Raw genomic sequence first — 22,603 nt, forward strand, 5'->3', positions numbered from 1 at the left:
AAAGCATTTAATTTAAAAAAAAAAATAAAAATAAAAAAAAGACATTGCACGGACATTCGCGAATTTCATTTCTGATCCACGTTCTCGTGTCGAATTGATTTTATTCAAAGATACACAAAATAAATGAAAAAACCCCATTTCTTTTTTTTTTTTTTTTTTTAAATAGAAGAAAAAAATCCACGAACAATCCAATCGTCGAATTGGGGTTTTAAATGTTTATTAACAAAAAAAAAAAAAAAAAAAACAAACAAACAAAAAACATATCGACACGAGTCGTTGATAGACATATATATATGGCTGTGTACAATTTAACATAATAATAATAATAATAATAATAATAATAATATATACATACAAATCGTCAACGTAAATACATAAAATATTATTATCGCTTACTTGAATCTTTTTAAATGATCCATGCGAATAATTAATATATATATATATATTTATATGTGTGTATATATATATAAAATAATAAGTTCAACAAATATAATATATAAAGTGTAGCGCGCGCAACGCATGCAAAATGATCAGTAAAAAAAAACTAGCGATCGTACCACACATGTACAATTTTTTTTTTTTATCTCCTCTCTGTCATCTCTTCGAGGAGCTTTCGTTTTTTTTTTTTTTTAATTTCTTAACAACAACAACAAAATAGAAAAGAGAAGAAAATATGTGATGTAAAAATTTTGTAAATTTTTTTTGTTCGCTTTTCTTTTTTTTTTTTTTATATAAAATGCATCCTCGACATTTGACGATAGATTTGGAAATAAAGGAAGAAAAAAATCGTAAAAATAAACAGTGCCGTTCGTTGGCATTTTTATGTGAAGAGTGTTGGTTGGTTGGTTGGTTGGTTGGTGGTGTGTGGGAGGAAGGTTTGAGGGTTAAGGGTTGTTGAAGGGTGGGTTGTTGGCTAGGACAATCAAACGGTGACGTTCAACGTATATTATTGCTTTTTATACATACACACATACATGCACACTTTCTCTCTATGTTTTTTTTTTTGTATTTATATTACATTTATTCGTACGTAGAACATCACCGATTGGTAGATATTTCAACATTGCGCTGCCAGCAACTAAATAAAAAGTAATTTTTGGCTAAGTTCTCGTAAATTGTAACGTGGATTTTGTTTTTCTTTTCTTTTTTTCTTTTTTTTTTTTTAACTCACAATACGAGAGATTAATTTTTATAAATACATATGTATATATGTGTATATATAATTTTATATACATATGTATTATATATATATATATATATATATATATATATATATATATATATATATATATATATATATATATATATATATATATATTATAAAATATAAAAGATACAATATAATAATAATGATGATAAATAAAATGTTTGCGACGTGACGAACGGAAAAGAAAGAAATATTTCTAATGTGGTTTATAAAAAAGCGTCCATTGTAAACAACTTTCGCGTTCGTGTCTCTTTCTCTCTCGAACAAAATTAAGAAAAAAAAAATTCATTTAATTTCACGTATTTAACAACTTGAAATCGAACGTATTTATTTATATATGGCACTCGTAATATCTTATATATTTGTGTGTGTGTGTGTGATCATTATACATATTTTTATTTATTTATTTAATTTTCATTTTATTTTGAACAATTTTTGTTTTCTGTCTTTCTTCCTCTTTTTTTTTTTTTTTTTTAATTCTTTGGTGACTTTTCGTGGTACACAGACACACAGAAAATAATATTCGTTTTTTTTTTTTTTTTTAAATAATAATTAATATAGATTTTAATAAAATTGTTTGAAGTATTTTCTTTTCGTTCGACACTGCGTACGATTCTCAATGAGAAATGCTACGAAAGAGATTTAAAATAAAATAACAACAACAACAAAAAAAAAAGGAGACAAATGGGAAAGAGAAGAAAATACAGTCAAAAATATAAAAACAATAATAACAATAACAATAAATATTGACGATGCGCATTCTAATAATAAATTGCATACACACTATATATAATATCGCTACATTATTACAGTGTATATGAATGTGATTATGGTAATTACCTTTTATCTTTCTCGTTTCTCAATGCGATTTTAACTCTCGGAAGTTTTCTCATCTTCATTTTTTGTTTTTTCTTTGCATATATATATATATTTATATATGTCACACTCTTATCAAATATTAATTATAAGAATGTATTATTCATGTATTTATGTAAATTTATCTTCGTGTGTGTTTTTTTTTCCTTTTTTTGTTTTATATAACAATTGAATAACTTTGACGATCAAATTTCATTTTCATATTTTCCCGCTCTTTTTTTCGTGTCTGTAGTAATAGCTTCCTTCCGTGCATTTCAATTTGTTTTTGTTTTTTTTTTTATAATTAAAAATAATAATCATTAAAAAAAAAGAAAAAAAGAAAGAATAATTAACAAAGAAAGAGATCTCGAAGTCGCGAAAAAAAAAATGATAAAAGAAATCAATAGAATTTCCTTTTTTTTTTTCAAGGTCGCAAACATAAGAGAGGCACGAGCAATAACAAATTCTTACTCGTTTCGTTGTTGCGAATATAGGTTAGTTTGTTGTTGTTGTTGTTGCTACAGAAGACGTGTCTCTCATTCAATTATTTTTTTTTCGTTTTACTATTTTATCATCCGTAACGAATTTGTTGTATAGATTCGTTTGTACATTATGAATATGTAGCAACGATAACAGTAATAATAATAATATTAATAATAATCGTAATGACGATGACTATAATAATATAATATATAATAATAATATAATAATATAATAATAATAATAATAACATAAAAATAACAACAAGGTGGCTATACGAGATGCACACGTTTTCAAAAATGTTTTTTTTCTTTTCTATCGTCGTCATTTGTCTCGTTCGTTAAAGAAAATGGCGGGTCATTCAAAATTGGCGCATGGAACGTATGGCGTGTATTGTGTGTTTTAAAGATAAAAATATAGATAGAAATAGAGATAAAGATAGAAATATTGATAGAAATATAGATAGAGATAGAAATAGAGAAATAGAAAAAGAAAAAGATATGAGGGTTGGTGATAGTAGGGGCACGGATGCGCGGCGTGCGTTTATCCAGAAGAAAATTAAAGATAGAAAAAGAAAAAGAAAAAAGAAAAAAAATTAGAACGAAGAGAATATTATTTGTTGCTTGCTTTCTCTTATTTTGTGTACAAAAATCTTTCTAAATTTGTTTAAAAAATAATAATAATAATAACAATTATAATAATCGCACGCCAAGCATCAAAGCCACTAATAAAACGGCATCGGTACAACACAGCGAGACTTAAAAATTTTTAAATTACAATCTATTGAACACCGTTCCTTTTATTATTGATAGTCATAATCAAACAATCAGTGCATATAAAATATACTAATTCTACCCAGCGTCAGAAAAGACTCGTCTTCTCTAAAAAGTTCCCTATAAAATTTCATCGTTTATTTGTATTTTTATTTTATTTTATTATTATTATTATTTTTTTTTCATCTCTGCTCTTTTTATTCATTCATTTATTTATTTTAAATAATTAATTAATTATTTTAATTCTTCATCTTCAGTTATTATTATTATTATTATTTCTTCTTGTTTTATTATTTCCCTTTTTTCACGCACGTTTGTTTTTTATTTTTTCTTTCTTTCTTTTTTTTTTTTTTTTTAATTCTTTTCGCCGCCGCCATTTCTTTCTTTCTTCTTCAACTTCATCTTCTTCTTCTTCTTCTTTTTATTTATTTAAATAATTAATTATTATTACGCGTCTTCTTAATAAAGATCTTATTAACTTTTATTTGGCACTAGAATGCGATCGCCGTCAGCGCGATTATTTTTTTTTTTATTTTTTATTATTTTTATTAATTATTGAATTTTTTTTTCTCGAAAAAAAAAAAGGGATATGCGCATGCAGGTATTTTCTCATCACGTATTAATGTATATTATGTATTCATGTATGTATGTATGATGTAAGTAAATAATGTCTGTCTATATGCATACATGTTCTCTAATGTATGAGTGTGTGTGTGTGTATTTTAATGCGCGCCCGCGATCGCCGATTTTTTTTGTTTATAATAACAATTGATTTTTCCTCTCTCTTTTACTTCTTCCTTTCATCCCTTTTAACTTCCTTCCTTCCTTATTATTTTCCCTTTATTATTTTTTTTTTCTTTATTAAATTATTATTATTTTATTTTTCATTTTCGCATCGCTTGTATTTTATTTCTTTCTTTCATCGTCATTATTTTATGTCGCTTAAAAAGGCACCAAACGGGGGATATTATTATTCCGCTATACAACATTATTTTACTGGATCCCACTGAAGTTACGTTAATTCAACGTATATACATATAAAATTAAAAGTCAACCCCATCCCTTTCTCGTTTCTTTCTTTCTTATCATCTTCTTCTTATTCCTCCTTCATATTTTTTTTTTTTTTTTAAACTCTCATTTTCTGACGCATTCTTTCACAAAACTGCAACGACGTTTTAATAGGTTTTACCAACTAGCGCTAAAATATATTCGATATATAATAACCTTTGTTTATATATATATACATATATATATATCTATATATGTATATATATATAATATAATATAATAATAATATATATAATATAATTTTTAATAAATAATAATAATAATAATAATAATAATAATAATAATAATAATAATAATAATAATAATAATAATGATAATAATAATAATTCATAATTCATAATAATAATAATTATAATAATAATAATAATATTAATAATAATAAATGGCGATAATGATGATGACGACGTAGATGATGGTGATGATAATTGCAATAATATAACGTATTCTTATGTATATATATATATATATCTCTCTCTCTTGTGTGTGATTACACGTACACGCACCTACACAGTGAAAAAACGTCTAGTAACGGATAATGGTGGATGATCAATTAGACAAATAGTGTGAAAGGATGTATTTACGTTAGAATGATGTGGGATAAAGTAGGTGTGTTAAGATGAATGAAACAATTGATTTTTCTGACATATGTATGTGTGTAAGTGCGAACCCGTGAATATCCCCTCTCATTTCTTGTACGTAAGTGTGTACGTGTGTTCGTTTATATGTAATATATGGTTTTGTATAATGTGTTAAAATCTATCCGATAGTACAGTCTGCTTTTTAAGCCTCATCATTTACTTAATATTTAATTATTTCTTGTGTTTGTTTTGTTTTGTTTGTTATATATATATTATATTATATATATCATCCACACTCTCTTTTTCGAAAGTGCTTCTTTGCAATAGTCGCCAGTGCCAATGATACGCGCATGCGCAATCAACTTAACAATTTAAATTTTATTGACTAATGTTTACCCTCCCTTCTTTTTGTTATTAAATTCTTTTCTGTTCTTTTTTTTTTTTCTTCTTTTTCATATCTATTTATACTAAAGGGCAGGGGGTGGGGGTACAAAAACGAAGAAAGAAAGAAAGAGAGAAAAGATATAAGAAAAAGAATAACATATTGAGTTGGCAAGAAAGTAATTTCGGTTTGTACCACTAGATAGCGCGTCATGTTTGTGTTAATGTTAGAATTTGTTTCTGTTTGAAGTTGACACTTGATACACGTTGTTACACAGGCTCTAATTGACATTTTTAAGTTGCTGTTAGAAACAAATTCCGTGTTATTTTGTTTACAGCAGTATATGTGTTTTATTTCACACTAGAAAATCGAAATTACTTTCTCGCCAACCCCCAATACAATGAATTATAATATTTAAACAACACATTGGCACAAGACACACCCTTGCAAGAAACACGGGTATAAATATAATATACTCTATTTAATAATAATAATTATAATAATAATAATAATAGCAATAATAATAATAATAATAATAATAATAATAAATTTTCCTTTTTTTTATCTTTTTTTTATCTTTTTCCCCCTTTCATCCTTTAGCCTTTGTAATTTTTTAAAAATCATCTCATCCCACCCGCGATGCATAAATTAATTTTTAAAATATTCTTTTTAATAACACGAAATTTTTCAACGAGACGACCGCTATTTTAAATGACCACGATTGGCGTAAGAGAGTCGTTTTTTTTTTTTTATAAGAAAAAAGAAAAAAAAACTAAACATACAAAAAGAAAAAAGTGTTAAAACAAAAACAAAAACAATAAAATGAAGAAGCGTTTTCAAAGACCCACTTTTTGATATGGTGTATTTTTTGTTGTGTGTTGTGTGTGTGTGTGTGTATGTGTGTGTGTATGTGGGTATGTAAATATATATATATATTATATTTTCTTTTTTTTCTCGTTAATTTTTAAAAGTCCATAATAAAAAACCTCGTCGAAATTGCCGTTTCATTTTTAGAACACATATTTAACGAGTTATAATATTATATATATATATATATCATTTCGTATCCATTTGTTTTTTTTTTTTATTTTTTTTCACTCCGAACTTTATTCCTTTCTTTTTTATTTAAAAAAAAAAAAAAAAAAGGTTTTTTTTTTATTAACGAAAGATACAAGAAACGTCTTCACTTTTATTCGTTTCCATTGAAAAAAAAAAAAAAAAAAGGAATTTTCGGACGATTTGAACTTTAAATTTTGTACCCCAAGAGAAAATGATTTTTTTTTTATTTTACTTTACTTTAATTTAATTTTTTATTTTTTCGTTTCGTTTAAACAACCCTCTCCTCACACAACGATAAAAGATTTATTTATTTAATTTATTTATTTTTTTTTAATCGATTCATTTCGTACTTTCAACACGTATGAAACGTTTACTTTCTCGTCGATATACAATAACGCCATTTTTTGTATTTATTTTAATTTTCAACAATCTTAATTCTAAACATATTATTAATAACAACACGACGACGAAGGCAACGTTTTTTGTACACGCGAAAAAACGAACACTCGCGCGTACCAATAAATTTCATTTCTTTCTTTTTTTCTTTTAAGAACACGTTTTTTTTTTATTTTCGATATCATAATTTCTTTTTTTTCTTTTTTGTTTATCTTTGTTTTTGTTTTTTTTTTAATTTGCTAAAACGTTCTTCTCCTCTTTTTATTTCTTTTATTATTTCACTTTTGTATCTTTTTTTTTTTTTTTCCTTAGCCCTTTCCCATCCCCATTATTTTATATTATTTTTTTTTTTTTTGAACACATTTACTTCTTTTATTTTATTATTTTTTTTTTTTTGTACAGACATCGATTCTTAATTCTTTGGTCACGAGCCTTGATATGCCACACTTTTAATGAGGAATTTTGGAAAATACACATTTAAAAATGGTGCTATTTGTAAAAATCAAAAAAAGAAACAAAAGAAATGGAAATAAAATAAAAACAAATGATAAAACAGTTTTCTATATCGTTGAGAAATAATTATAATAAGTACAATTATTTTTTCATATCAATATTTTATAAAAAGATAATTTAGATTTCAAGTAAGTAAGTAAGTAAGAAAGAAAGAAAAATAAACATTAAAAAAAAAAAAAAAAAAAGAAACAAACAAATAAAAATTAAATGAATTAATAAAAATTTAAAATCAACACGAGATAAAAAAAAAAAAAAAGAATTTAGATAAAATGTAAACAAAAATAAAAACGTATAACCATCTTTTATCTATCAAAAACGAAACTCTCTCTCTGTCTCTCTCATTTTGTTCATTTAATTCTCTTACGCCAAAAAAATGATTTGATAATCGTGGTCAAAGCAGTTTCGCACTTTTATAATAATATATGTATATATGTATGTATATGTATGTATATGTGTGTATGTGTGTGTGTTTATGTATGAACTAATAAAAATCGTACGTTTTTCCAACGGTAACTCTATGAAAGGCCTACAAATCCGACCAACGATCAACGAGCATGTAATTTTAATTACTTTTGCTCACTTTTTCCTTTTTTTTCTTTCTCTTCTTTTCTCTTTCTAAATATTTCTTCAAACACGTGTTTTAAACACGTGTTATATATTTATCAACAAATCGACAATAATATATAATAATATATAATAATATATAATAATATAATATAATATAATATAATATAATATAATATAATATAACGATAAAAACTAAAAGAATCACCTGATCAATCAATTTTCGGATCAATTTCATTAATTTCTAGGTGACGCATATAAGATTTGCAGGCGATCCAGGAGCATCCCTTTCTATACCCTGCTATTTATTTATTTATTTTTATATATATATATATATGTATAGAATCTAATTGCACGATATATCTCGTTTATTAAAAGATAACGTGCTTTTTTTTTTTCTTTGCCCTCATTTATAGAGTCCTCCTTCACTCTTTCAATCTACTCTAAGCAACATCGTTTCTTTTTTTTTTTTTTTATCTTTCTGTCATCTAAAATTGAGTTAGTCTTAGCCTCTCAGTGATTATCAAATGTGAGTGTGTATAACATTATTTTATTATTTTGTTTTATCATCTTTCTTATTTATTTATTTCTTCCCACCCTACAGAAAATCCTCCCTCCCAGCCACCCACCCACCCACACTCCCTTCCACCATTTTCCTAACCTCTATTACATTATTATTATTTTTTTTTATCCTTATTTCTTTATTCTTCGTTTAACTTTATTTATTTATTTATTTAATTAATTATTTTTTAATCGATATATAATATATATATATATATAAGCTGTCTAGCCGCTGCCTCTTTGCACTTTTTTTTTGTGATTTGTATGTGTAAATATATATATGTGGTATGATAGAGAAATTATGTGTGTACGTGTGTGGGTGTGTGTATGTACGAACAAATATCAATTTATATCATTTTCCATATTATTCTTTGAATACCCTCAACCCCTTCATTAAAGCCCCCACCACCTCTCTCATTCGTTAACCACCATAAAAACAACGATCACTTTGGACGGGTTATATTCGACCCATCTTCTTCCTTTCTCCGAACACATTTTTTTTTAAAACAAACGATGATTCCATTTTATATATTATCTCTTTTCATCAAACAAGTCTTACCCTACACCGTAATCGTGTTTTCAAAGGACAAAATTCAAAATTCAATTTCAGGTGACTCTACTACTTAAGTTAGTCCTAAACATATATATATATGTTAAAGAATGAAAAAACAATCTTTATATAAAGTTTTTCTTTTATACATTTTAAAACAAATAAAATAAAATCAATCCATTTAAAAACTCGCACACACACCACCGATGGTGATAAATGTTTGTAATATTCTTTGGTCCATGAAAAAGTTTCTAATATATTCTCGTGATACAAAAAAACAATTTGAGCCCGAGAGATACGGAACCCCTTCGTTCTTTTCTTCCTATTCCTTCGGCAAGGTTCAACCCCCGATTATTCCATTTTTCTATCTCATTTTAATTTTATTTTATTTATTTTCCATCTAACAAAAAGAAATATAACAACACGTCCTTGGTCAAATCTAATTCGTTTTTCCCAATAAATTTTTTTCTGGCATCAATATTTTTCTAACATTTCTAATAATATGTATATATATACGCCTATTTTTCATTTTATATTCATCCCCAATCCCTCAACTAGCCATCTAATCATGCCATTCGTATATTTTCTTCTTCTTCTTCTTCTTATTATTATTATTTTTGTTATATGTTTCTTCGTTTTAATTTATTGCTAATCTCTCGAACACGAAAAAAAAAAAAATAAAATAATAATGATTAATCACGATCATGTGGGCGCAAAATGGTAAAACTCTATTCCCAAAACCATCATCAATTTGTTACATTACCGTACACCCACCCAATCTTCCAAACTACCCACCCCAATTCCAACTTCTCACGCGAGCCTTCTTTTCATTCTGTTTCTTATCTGTTTGTTTTTATTCTCTTCTTCTCCTCCCCCCCCCATCACCCCCATTCTTTTAAATATATATATATATATATAGAAAGTAACAACGGAGAAGGTTTTCGGTTATTCATCGTAATTAATTAATTAATATCTGTAATATCTGTAATTACTATCGTATAGCCTCTAATCGTGTCTAAGGTCTATTATGTTCAACTAATGAAAAAAAAAAAAAAAAAAGAAAAATAAAATGTAAAGAAAAAAAAAAATTTGTTTTACAGAAATCAACTTACTCTCTCTCTCTCTCTCTCTCTTTCTCTTTCTTTTTCTTTTTCTCTCTCATGTAAAAACAACAAATGATTCGTCATAATAGTCATCGTCATCGTCATAGTATTTGTCAGAGATCAGGGGGTTGGTTTTCTTGCATTTGTAGCAATATCAACCAACCAACGTTAAAAAGAAATAAAGAAAGAAAGAAAGAGAGAGTGAAAGAGAGAGAGAGAGAGAGAGAGAGAGAGAGAGAGAGAGAGAGAGAGAGAGAAAGCCTCGACGGAGTTAAACGTGCAAAATATTATTTTATTACAACTACGATTGTATATTTTAGTGCTTTTTTTCTCGTGACTAAGCCTACACACCATTGCCATAGTCGTAACCCTTTCAAGCGAATATTTGTCATTGTTATTCATTTTTTTTTTTTTTTTTATATATATATATGTATATATATTTATTGTTTAGTTTATTTTATTTAATCTGTATTTTTTTTTTTTTTTTTATTTATGTTTTCCAAAATTACTCGCGTTTGCGTACGTATTTGCCTATTTTCTAACCTCTCGATCTTATACAAAAACAACCCCTTTCTCATTCCATGAATTTTTTTTTTCCCAAAGGGACAGATTGTATTCATTATTTTTAATTAAAAACAAAAACAAAATAAAAATAAATAAATAAATAATAAGGTTTCAATTGTATTTTTTTTTTTTTATCTATTTTCTAATTTTGTATTATTCATTTTTATGACTAAATTTTTTTTTGTGTAACTTCTTATTGTTTAAAATGTTTTCGAAAAAAAAAAAAAAACGGAAGTCAGTCACAACTATGAAACTATCGAATATTCGCTCTAATTTTTTTGTTTTTCATTTGTTTTTTTTTTTTTTTTTTTTTGTTATAAACGTTTCCATCGATAACAACACGAAGTCTAATAATGAATAATAATTATAGAAAATACATTATTATTAATTGATTGTATATATATTGTAATATTTTTCCGTAATGAGCTCGATCCGTTCTTAGAAATTTTTTTTTTGTTTCACTTTTTTCTTTTGTACAGAAAGACTAGTAAAAATTTTGTTTGTTTGTTTTCAGCAGCTATTTTTCTTTTTGTTCCCATAAGTCCGACAAAAAATCCGGTCCAACCCCTTCATCTTCTTCTTTCTACTCTTCTCTTATTTTTTAAGAAGATATAAGCGCAACGAGGGACAGGGAATCCCACCCACCCACTTACGCACGAACACACACACATACATACACACGCGCGCGCGGTTGTACTTAAAAATCTTAATAACATGCCCCTGAGACGCGCACAGACTTGGTAAAAATCAATGAAAAAAAAAAAAAATAAAAATAAAAATAAAAATAAAAAAACAACGACAACGACAACGACGTGTTTAGCTCGATCGGGTACGATACAGCATGGCACGGCGTTAAGTTACTACTAAAGTGCCTTCAGTCTATCCAATGTCAGTACTATCTTGTATTTGGTGTCGTTAAAACCGTCCCCCTTTCTACAGTCTTTCAAAAAAATTGCATGACCCGCTCGAAAAAATTGTATTTTTCCTTTTAACTTATCATCCTTTTTCTGTTAAACCATCCCCTTTTCCCATTTTCCTATTCCTAACCTACCCATCCTAAATTCCAACTCCACTCTCTTATATTTTATTATACACACGACCTGTAAAAACACATGTCTCTTATCGCGTAACAATGTTTATAACTCGCTGCTGCTTTCTAACTACCAATCCTAACCTCCTTTCGTTCTCATACCCACCCAATCCCATATCCTTCTTTTATTTTACTTCCCATTTACTACCTCTCTTTCTATAATTTATTATCATCGATAAGAATTACGTGCGCTACTAACGATAAACCGCGATAAACCGTGCAATTTTCGCGAAGAAGATTATTCGCAACGGTTTTATCAACAACATGGCGGCAAACGGTCCTCGTACGTAATATTGCATTTACTCAGTCTACGTGGTTCCCTTATTTATTTAATTATTTATTTATTTATTTATTTATTTATTTATTTATTTATTTATTTATTTATATTTGCGTACTTATGCATCTCCGAAACGATCGTGTTATATACATGTATAATATATATATATATAAATGTGTATGTTGGTATTAATTCATGAAAACAGTTAATTCATGAAACCATTAGCTTCACCAGTTATAAAATATGAAAAACAAAGGCAGAATTGTATACTTCAAGTAGATAATATACGAATTCGCAAGAAATATGTAATTAAAGTATAATGAAATTGAAATTACATCCGTTTTTTTTTTTTTAACAACAATACATGTAATTATCTGTTCTTATCTGTTTCTGTATTTTGAAAACAATTATTCTTATTAGTTGTACAGTTCTATCGATGTTGTTAACAACGTGTCAAGTTTATAAAATTTTTAAAAATGATATTTGATTATTAAAATTCTATAGGATACAAATTCAAGTCTAAAGAATTAAAATTTTGTTCTGTCATTTGTGATTAAACTTCAATTTCATATTTTAATTACTTATCTCTTGCGAATTTATATTTTATACAGTTGTTTCGTGTAAAATTGAATTATTTCACGAATTAAATGTATACGATTTAATGCCAACATAATGTGTATATATATATATATATATATACATATATATATTTAACCCCGTGTTAAGCGCATGTTATTATCCTTTTTAGAAACGTATCACTACTACACGATGGTTAAAAAAAAAAAAAAAAACATTTGATTTTGTTTTTCGCGTAATTATTATTATCATCTTTCTTCTCTTACTAAGTCTCTCAAAGTAGTAAATATACTCTCTTTCTATTTCAATGATTAGTGTTATTTTCTTCATTGTTTAACCCCTCGTTCATTTCTTCACATTCTATTTACTTTTTTTTTTGTTTCTTTTGAATTTTTTTCTTTTCTTTTATACAACACTTATCTCTGCCCACCCCCCCTGTGTCCCTAATTCCCCATTCCCAAAACCCCCAAATTCCCCATTTCGTATTTTATGATTTATAATCGTATTCACTTGCGATCATCCCCTAAACACACAACGTATAATTAATTAATATACGTTTTGGGTGATCCCTCATCTTCTACGAGTGAGTTCTAACGATTGTTACTTTAATATAATAATAAATTTGTTTCTTTGTTTTTAAATTCATATAATCATCTGTGTATAATCCGCCCTTATATAAGTCCCTTTTTATTTAAGGGAAGATATGCGGTAAAGCTCGTTCGTTTTTTTTTTTGTAACTTTAAATTGTTCCACGCGTAATCAAATATATTTTATTCCATTCCTTTCTACCTAAATCTTTCATTCTTTTCACCATACTTTTCTATGGTATCGAATAAAGTAGAGCTGTTGTGCTCACCCAACCTTTTTTTTTACTTCCTTTGATCTGGTTCACTACTATTCGTTACAATTTTTTGAGACTCGACACGATTATCCGAGCCGAAGAAATCTCATTAAAAACTTTTAACTAAAATCACGCTAGAAAGTTATTATCTTTCGAGGAAATGTATAATATATATATATATATTTATGTGAATATATAACTTCATCCAAGGCAGCCATTATAATTTTCTTTAAATATTCAATCCTTTTCTCATAAAATTCTCATTATCATTTCTTTTTTAGCATAACTCTTTGAAAAACAATGCACGATTCCCATTTCTTATATATTTAATTTTTGTTCATCCCCCCAACCCTCTAATAAACATGAAAATCCTTTCGACTCGATTTAATCTCGCGCGAGAACATAGGCATTATAATTTGCTCGTAATGTTTTTTTCTTTTCGTGAAAAAGTAGATCTATATATACATATATATATGTATGTATAGATCGTGTATGTGTCAGCAGAAGCAATTTGAACGATCTTGCGCTAATATGGGGGCTGCTGCCTCCTCTCTGCGACTACATGAAAAAAAATGTTCTTCAATCCTCTTCTTATTTTTCACTTATCTCTCTTCATATTTATGTATAATTCGAAATTCCTTTATCTTCTCTCTTGTTTTTTTTTCTGTGTGTGTGTTGGTTTGATCGCGTTTCGATGACGCCGACTATTGTTCGTCGTTGTTGGGGCAGCTCGCAGAGAGGAGGAGGCGGCGGCGACAAAAGAAGAAAAAAATCTGATCGTAATGAAAATTCATTATCGAATAATGATGATCATTATTATTATCTTTGGTGGTAGCAACGGCCTACCGTTGCTGACCCATGCTACTGCTGCCACTGTTACTGACATTCATATTCGGCTTAAGACTATGAATGATTTTAACGTGGGCGACCATGTTGTCCTTTCTCGTAAATTCCTTGTAACATACTGGACAAGGATAATATTTGACGTTAGGCTTGTGCGATGTTACGTAGTGCCGACAAAAGTTGCTGATGTGTGTATAGGTACGATGACATACGGTGCACCGATAAACGTCGCCTTCCTTAACGCAAAAGTCTCGAACCGAGCCCTCCGTCCTTTCGTTTTCGACCTTAAACGAACCCTCGAAGTCGCTCTGACTGATCTCCGACTCGCCGGCGACCAGATTAAATATGGCACTGCTCAGATTGTCTTTCGACATTTTTTGATCCGACTCAGAGTCGGAATGTTGTTGGGGATCCTCCCCCGAACCCGACCCCGCCGCCGTCATAGCAGCAGCAGACGTTGCCGACGATTTTCCCTGTAGACTCGACGCGCTGTACTCCTTGCGAAAGCATTTTTCAAAGTTGATGCGTATATGCGTCGGCGATTGCGAACCACAGCCACTCGACGTTTCCTCCGAGTCTGCAATTTAAGAAAAGACTCCTCTTTAAGATGTTCTCTAAATCTATATCACTCTCTTTCTCTCTTTCGCTATTTCCTAACCTTAAACTTTTTTTCATTTCACATTCATTATTTATAATATATATATATATGTTTATCTATCAAACTACTTGATATTTTTTTTTCTATATACAGGATGGTGTTCAAAAAAATATACTTTAGGTAAACATAGGTTATAAAAATCAATTGTTTTTGAAATATAATTATATTTTTGTTTATTGTTATTATCATAATTGACTTAATAGGTACTCAAGTACTCATCCCACCAACCTTCTATTTCTACAAACACTTGTGGTATCTTAGTTTTACAAAGTTTTGTGATATATCTTGAAAATTTTAATACACTAGGTTTTTTTTTAAATGTTTACATAAAATTGAAATAAATAAAATGCATATCTACCATTTCTTCATTTGAATAGTTGTAAGCTGGTATTTTCAGGATACTTTGTAACTGTGTAACATCTACAATCGCCGACACAAATCTCAATGAAATCTACTTAAATAAGAACATTTATAACGCCATTTAAAAACATTATAGTTAACATCACATGCGATGAAAGCAAGTATAAGTCAGTCAATTATAATACTGCACAAACAAAAATCTTGTTTATATCTCAAAAATGGTTGATTTTTAAATTTGTTTATTAAATACAATGTGTATCCTATAAACTATATAAATGTTGAATAATATTTTTTGAACAATTATAATACTGCACAAACAAAAATGTTGTTTATATCTCAAAAATGGTTGATTTTTAAATTTGTTTATTAAATACAATGTGTATCCTATAAACTATATAAATGTTGAATAATATTTTTTGAACACCCTGTATATGTTATATCATTGTGCAATAATTAAGATCAATTATTTAACTCTTAATATAGATTATAATTAATTTCAATAAATATATATATCATTGTAAACTCAAAAATTATAATATATATTATAATATTAATTAATATATATTATAAATTTATAAATAAATAAATATATATGTATATACATACATATATATATATATATATTTTTTTTTTAATACTAAATTTGTGGGGGGGAAGCAAGAGGAAGGGTAGAGCCAGCAAAAATGTGTCACCGAAATCTCGAATCGCGGTTTATCTATCTATCTCGTTTTTCTCGTACTTTAAAAATACTTTTTTCTTTTTCTTTTTCTTTTTTTTTTTTTTTTATTTATAATTTGAAATTAAATTAATATTGTTTTTTTTTTTTTAATTTCTTTTTCACGTCTGTTCTCTAAAGACGTATTTATACGTCGTGTCTTTTATCCATCTTCCGACTTTTTTCTCTTTCGCTCGATCATCATCCTCTCGTTGCCACTCTCTCATTCTCTCTCTCTCTCTCTCTCTTTCTTTTTCTATTTTTATTTCTCCTATATTTCTTTCTCTATCTCTCTAACTCTCTTTCACTCGCCCTTTCATTTTCTCATTCTCTCTTTCTCTTTCTTTCTTTCTTTCTTTCTTTCTTACTCTCTCTCTCTCTCTCTCTCTCTCTCTCTCTCTCTCTCTCTTTTAATCTTTCACTCTGTCTACAATTTGTTAACACGATTTTGTTTCGAATTTTAAGAACGAGAAAAAAAGAGAAGAAAAAAAAAACAGAAAAGAAAATCAAGTTAATTAAAATTTAACCCCGTAACTACCCCTTATTTTAACATTGTCGCGTAAATTTCGCAATTTTTTTTTCAACGAAGGAACGATCCACTTTTTAATCTCACCCCCATTTTCAATCCCAACCCTCTCTAAACTACACACAATGGCGGATAACACGCTTCGCATATTACACAACATTTTTAGTTTAATTCCCGATTTAGTTTTTTTTTTCTTCTTTTTCTTCATCTTTTTCTTCTTCTTCTTCTTCTTCAGTATTTTTTCTTCATCTTCAATTAATTTTTTTTTTCCCCCGTTGCAATTTACATACGCGCTCGTTTAGCACGCACAAACGAATATACCTACAGTTTTATTATTATTATTATTATTATTGTTACTATTATTATTGTTATAATTATTATAATTAATTATATTCTATTTTTTTGCTCGTTTGTATTTCTCTCTTTCTCTATTCTTTCTTTCATTCTTACGTTCGTTCTCTCTCTCTCTCTCTCTCTCTCTCTCATTTGTTCTATTTCATATTAAATAGAAATATTAATTACACGTTGTCTCTGCATTATGTTCATGTAAAAAGAAAACAAACAAACTAATAAAAAAAATAAAACAAATAAATAAATAAATAAAGAACAAAAAAACAAAATAAATTAAAAATTATAAAAAAAAAAAACATAATATGCAAAATGGCGGTAATAATAATTAATTTTCCCTTCGAACTAATTGACAATTTTATCATCATTATGTTTTTGTTTTATTTTTATTTCAAAATTAATAGGACAAAAAAAAACGTAAACTATATGTATATGTATATAGAATAAATTAATACGATATCGTTTAAAAAAAACGTTTCATTTTGTTCACATACACACACGGGCACACACACATGAACGTACGTAAGAGAGCAAATGAAATATTTGCGCGCATACGTAACGAATGTGTTTCCTCAACTATTTTTTCTGCTAATCTCTCAACTAATAATATATGCATCGTTAAATAACATTCAAATATCTATATATATGTATATATATATATATTATATAGATATATATACATACATAAGTATAAATAATATATACAACTATAAAAACTTGTCTCCTATGCACGATCTTATTTCCTACGTCAAGTCAAAGTCTGTTTCGTCCTGTCCACAGTCCTTTTATTAATTTAGTCCTTGTTCCTGTTCCTGTTCCTTTTTTTTTTTATTATTCATTTCTAACGGGAAGACACGATCCATCGAGATCGAGGACGCTTGAGAGAAAAAAGTACGATTTATCATTTTCGTACATTCCGTCTTTTCAGTATTTTTATTCTGTTTTTTTCTTTATATATATATATATATATATGTAATATAATAATATATATATAATATAATAATATATATATATATGTATATATATATATATATATATGTTTATGGTTTCTGAACTATTTTTTTTTTATGATTTAATTCATATTTAGCATTTTTCTTTTTTTTCCTTTTTTTTTTTCAAAAATATACGTTATATTTTTACTCGGCTTTCTCATTTGCATCGAAACTTCTTATTTTATTTTATTTCGTAACGAATCTGTTTTTTTTTTTTTAATTAGTTTCGTATTGTTAATTTCCTTTTTTTCTTTTTTTTTGGTTTAATCGAAAAAAAAAAGAAAAAGTTTTTTTATTATTATTATTTTTTTTTTTTTTTTCGTTTGAGCGGCTGGCCTCCCTAAGAGTTTTTTTTTTTGTTTTTTTCCCCACGCTTCCCCCGCACAAAAGATTAATCTCTTGTAAATTCAACGGTGACTCAGATAATCTCAACTCACCTGCGTTAAGAGAACAAAGCAACACGTTCACGGTCACACTACTGAGCGATTTCTTGACCATCTTCGAAGCACACTGTTGCTCACGCGCGCGCCTGCGTTTATAGATCATTTCTTTTTTGTTTCTTTTTTGTTTTTTTTTTTTTTTTGTAAATTATTATTATTATTATTATTATTGTTATTTAAAAAAAAAATAACAACAACGTATACGTTGCACTTATTATTTCACGGCTCTTTTTCTCTCTCTCTCTCTCTCTCGCTCTCTCTCTCTCTCAATCACTTTCTCTCTTTCTTTCTCGCTCTCTTTCTCTCTTTCTCTCTCTCTATCTCTCTCTCTTTCTTTCTATCTTTCTATCTCTATCTCTCTGCACATTTTTATGTTCTTTCAATTTTTCTAATCAATTTTTGCTCAAATCTTCTTTTGAGATTAAACTTGGTTTAAATTTCGCGGTTTTTTTTTTAAAGATTATGTATATATGCGTGTGTATTTAAATATACACAGATATTATACGAACACAACCAACACTTTCTTCGTATTCTCATTTCCCAACCCCCTAGTTGTTTCTTTTAACATTTATCTATCTGTTTATTCTTTTAATTATCTAATAATAATCTATTGACCTAACCAATTGGTTTGTTTGCCTGTAAATTTACCTGCCTACCTAACTTAACCTATCTACCTGCCTAACGACCTAACCTAACCTAACCAATATATCTAAATTGCTATAGACATTTTATTTTTTCTTCGTCAATATTTCTATATCTCATTTTGTGCATTCATTCTTCAAAAAGATTTCTCTTTTTTTTTTGTTTAGTCCGTCTTTTATAATAAATAAACTTCTGCCGTTGAAAATATTCAGGCAACGAGAACGCAAGAGAAGGCGGAAGCGACAAAAACCCTGTTGTTCGACGTTCGTCGGCCATGTTTTTATTACATTTTATTTATTTATATTTATATATACACATATAAATGTATTATTACTAATACACATATATACATATATATATATATATATATATATATATATATATATATTTATAATTATTTTTTTCTTTTTTTCTTGCATGTTTTTGTTATTTTTTTTTTTTTTTTTTTTTTTTCGTTTAAATTCACTTCTTTTATTCTCCTCGTCTCACGTGGTTATCAAATTCGCACGCGAATTTTTGCATCTTTTTTTTTTTTTTTTTTTTTTTTAGGTTATGATTGTCATGACATTTGTTTTTTTTTCCTTTCTACCAAACGTTTTTCTTTCGTGTTTCTCATTAACGTTTTGGTACAAGTTTTTCTTTTTTTTTGTTGTCGCAAAACGAACAAATGTAAAAAAAGAAATTATAACCAGCGTTTAAAATGAAAATAAAAAAGATATTAGAAAAAAGTAAGCAACCGCTAAAAGCTGGCTCCACCCCCTCCTTTTACCAGTGGCCAATGGCAGCGAAGCGTTTTTCTCATTATTCGTGCGGGAGTAGCGTACAACAGTATTATTATTATTATAATAATATAATTATAGATCGATTGTGTTGATCGAGAAAGCTAGTAAAAATAGTCGTAAGATCGTTTTTAGAATTTTAGAAGAATTTGACGCGATTAGATGATGATAATTGGTTCGCGAATTGTTAAAAAAAAAAAAAAAAAAAAAAAAAAAAACAACCAAACGATAAACGAGGAATATGGCGTAGCTTCGGTGATAAGAGAGAAAAAAAAAAGATATGAAAATAATTTAAAAAAAAAAAAAAAGAAAAAAATAAAGTGATAAATATAGAAAAAAGGCATTACAAATAAGGAAAGATAGTGAGAAAAGAGAGAGAGAGAGAGAGAGAGAGAGAGAGAGAGAGAGAGAGAGAGAGAGAGAGAGAAAGTAAAAAAAGGAAGAAAAAAAGCCGTAAAAAAAAAATGGAGGGAAAAAAGATGAGATAACAAATGAAAGTAAGATAATTAAAATTAAATTAAAACGAAAGTATATAAAGAAAAGAATTACTTTGGCAAATCGAAATAAATAAAATAATAATAATAAAAAGAAAGAAAGAAAGAAAAGAAAAGAAAAAAAAAAAATAGAACGAGGCGCTGCTCATTGGCCTATAACACAATTAAACATGGGTTACAAACATGTGTGTGTTCTCGGCGAGAATTTCGGTGGATGGTGGGGGGTATTTTTTTTTTTTGTTTTTTGACTTTAGGAGGCTACAACAAACAAACATTCAAAAAGGGAGGGTCGTCTCTCTTGTATTTTTTTTTCTTTTTTTTTTTTTTTTTTTTCATTGAAAGTAAGTTTGAAAATTCACCCCGATAATCCGGCCATTTTCTTTTCTTTCTTTTCTTTTCTTTTTTTTTCTTCCCCAGGAAAATAATTTACGGGATTCAACGAGACGACGACAGCTTCCTCTCTCTCATTTTCTCACACACATTCAAAATTTTCATTCATTCTTTTCTCTCTTTCTCTCATTTTTTTTTTCTTTTCTCTCTGTTTTTTTTTCGCGTTCTCTCGCGTTTTATACAAATAACCACCACACACACACACACACACACACACAACAAACATACCCACTTTGCATGAAAAAAAAAAAAAATTTGTCCAGTCGACTTGCACAAAACGTTCAAGAGATTTGACGATTAATTTAAATTAAAAAAAAAAAAAAAAAAAAAAAAAAAAAACTAAAAAAAAAACTAAAAAAAAACTAAAAAAATTTCCCTCCAAAAAAAAAAAAAGAAAAAGAAAAGAAAAAAGAAAATGTCAAACTACGAGAACGCTGAGCCCAAGAACAACGATCGCCAAAAGCGAGTCGAGAAGATAAAAAAAAAAGTAGTGCGTGAGTGATTGGTTGGTTAGAGCGTGTGTCAGAGCAAGAAATAAGGGGAATAATAGCAAAAATGGTAAAGCCGATTATTATTTGGTGCACGGCCATTACGAATGTTTTTTTTTTTTTTTTATATCGTTGGCTCGTTTAGGGGCGACTGACTGTTCGTGGGATCACGTTGTTTTTTTTTTTTTTTTGGTTAATTATTCCTTGCCAAAAATATCCTTTGAACGTTTAACGTAAGTCGAAGTTAATTATTTATCTTTATTTATATATATATATATATATATATTATCTTGTTATCTCGAAAAAAAAATTCCTGAATAATAAGACAGATATTTTGTTTTTCCTTTTTACTTTCTTTTTCTATTCTTTTTTTTTTTTTTTTTGTAATTTTTGTTTCTTTGAATTCTTTCATTTCTCTCTTTTTTTTTTATTTCTTCCTCTTTTTTCTTTCTTTCCTTCTTTCTTTCTCTATTTCTCTCTCTCTCTCTCTCTCTCTCGCTCTCTATCTCTTTCTCTCTCTCATTCTCTCCCTCTCCCTCTCTCTCTCTCTCTCTCTCTCTAAATTTTCGTTTTCTAAGATTATTCTAATTTTCTAAAAAAAAAATCCCATAAAGTTAAGCATTACACGCAATCTTGCTTCGAATCTTTCTTTTTTGTATTTTTATTTTTTTTTTTTTTTAAACGCAACAAAACGCTCTCGCGACGAATTTGTGCATCGAAAAAGAAAAAAAAATTCTCTTCTTTCTTCTTTTTTGAATTTTTTTTTTTGACACGAAATCGACCATAGAACGCACGCGTAAAAGAGATTTCAATGTTTACGTTTGAATTTCCCGCGCTTTTCTTTTCATCCCCCAAACGCCATCAACGGACCACGAACGAACTAACGAACGGATGCAAGCACATCCAAGAAATAAATGATCCCCTTTTAACAAATTTTAAATAAATACCCACCCCCCAACCCTTATTTTCTTCACAAATATTCCGTCAATGTAAACTTTGTCCACCGAATTTATAATTCATCAACGATTTATTTCGAATAATTCGAGTGACCGCTTAATTTTTTTTCACGTGGATATTATTTTTTATACTATATAACGGTTTTTTTGTTTGTTCGTTTATTTGTAATTATTCTTTTAAGTATTTTTTTGTTTTTTTTTGTTTTTATCGTTTCGTAAATATATTCGCATTTCGTGATTGTTTCTGTTAAACTTTCCGTTTTTTTTTCTTTTTTTTTTTTTGTTTGTCTTTTTCATATTAACGTAAACGTTTTTTTTTATTATCGTAACGTCTATTATATTTTTTCCTATTCTTTTTTGTTTTTGTTTTTTTTTTTTAAATTCTATAAAAGAGCCTCCCAGGAATAGTTTCTCCCTGCGATACTGCACCGTGGGCTCGTTGCAGTCGCGCAGAAGACAAGTGTAAGATGAAGTTAACAGGTGAAATTCTGAAAAGTTAAATCAATTAGCACAACATCTGTATAGCAATTTTAAA

At 27.9% G+C, this 22,603-nt stretch overlaps 2 protein-coding genes across 7 annotated transcripts in view; both read right to left on the bottom strand.

Moving 5' to 3' along the window:
- Nucleotides 1–22,603, bottom strand: part of LOC107063682 (zinc finger and BTB domain-containing protein ttk) — a 58,925-nt gene that overhangs the window by 16,315 nt on the left and 20,007 nt on the right. The gene's annotated exons all lie outside the window — the stretch shown is intronic.
- On the bottom strand, nt 3,306–22,250 carry LOC149031206 (uncharacterized). Its single transcript, XM_089176429.1, has 2 exons — nt 18,317–22,250; nt 3,306–14,857 (listed from the first exon to the last, which is right to left on the bottom strand). The coding sequence occupies exons 1-2, from the start codon at nt 18,423–18,425 to the stop codon at nt 14,280–14,282; spliced, it is 687 nt and encodes a 228-aa protein (XP_089032555.1). The 5' UTR covers nt 18,426–22,250; the 3' UTR covers nt 3,306–14,279.

This window comes from Polistes dominula, unplaced genomic scaffold (genome assembly GCF_049000335.1).
Source record: "Polistes dominula isolate Pdom_NZ unplaced genomic scaffold, Pdom_raw_medaka contig_25, whole genome shotgun sequence".
NCBI lineage: Eukaryota > Metazoa > Arthropoda > Insecta > Hymenoptera > Vespidae > Polistes > Polistes dominula.

Coding starts and splice junctions, on each gene's coding strand:
- LOC149031206 (XM_089176429.1), bottom strand. CDS start 18,425: ATGATCTATAAACGCAGGCGCGCGCGTGAGCAACAGTGTGCTTCGAAG. Junction 14,858..18,316: donor GCTTTGTTCTCTTAACGCAG/GTGAGTTGAGAT, acceptor CTTAAATTGCAG/ACTCGGAGGAAACGTCGAGT.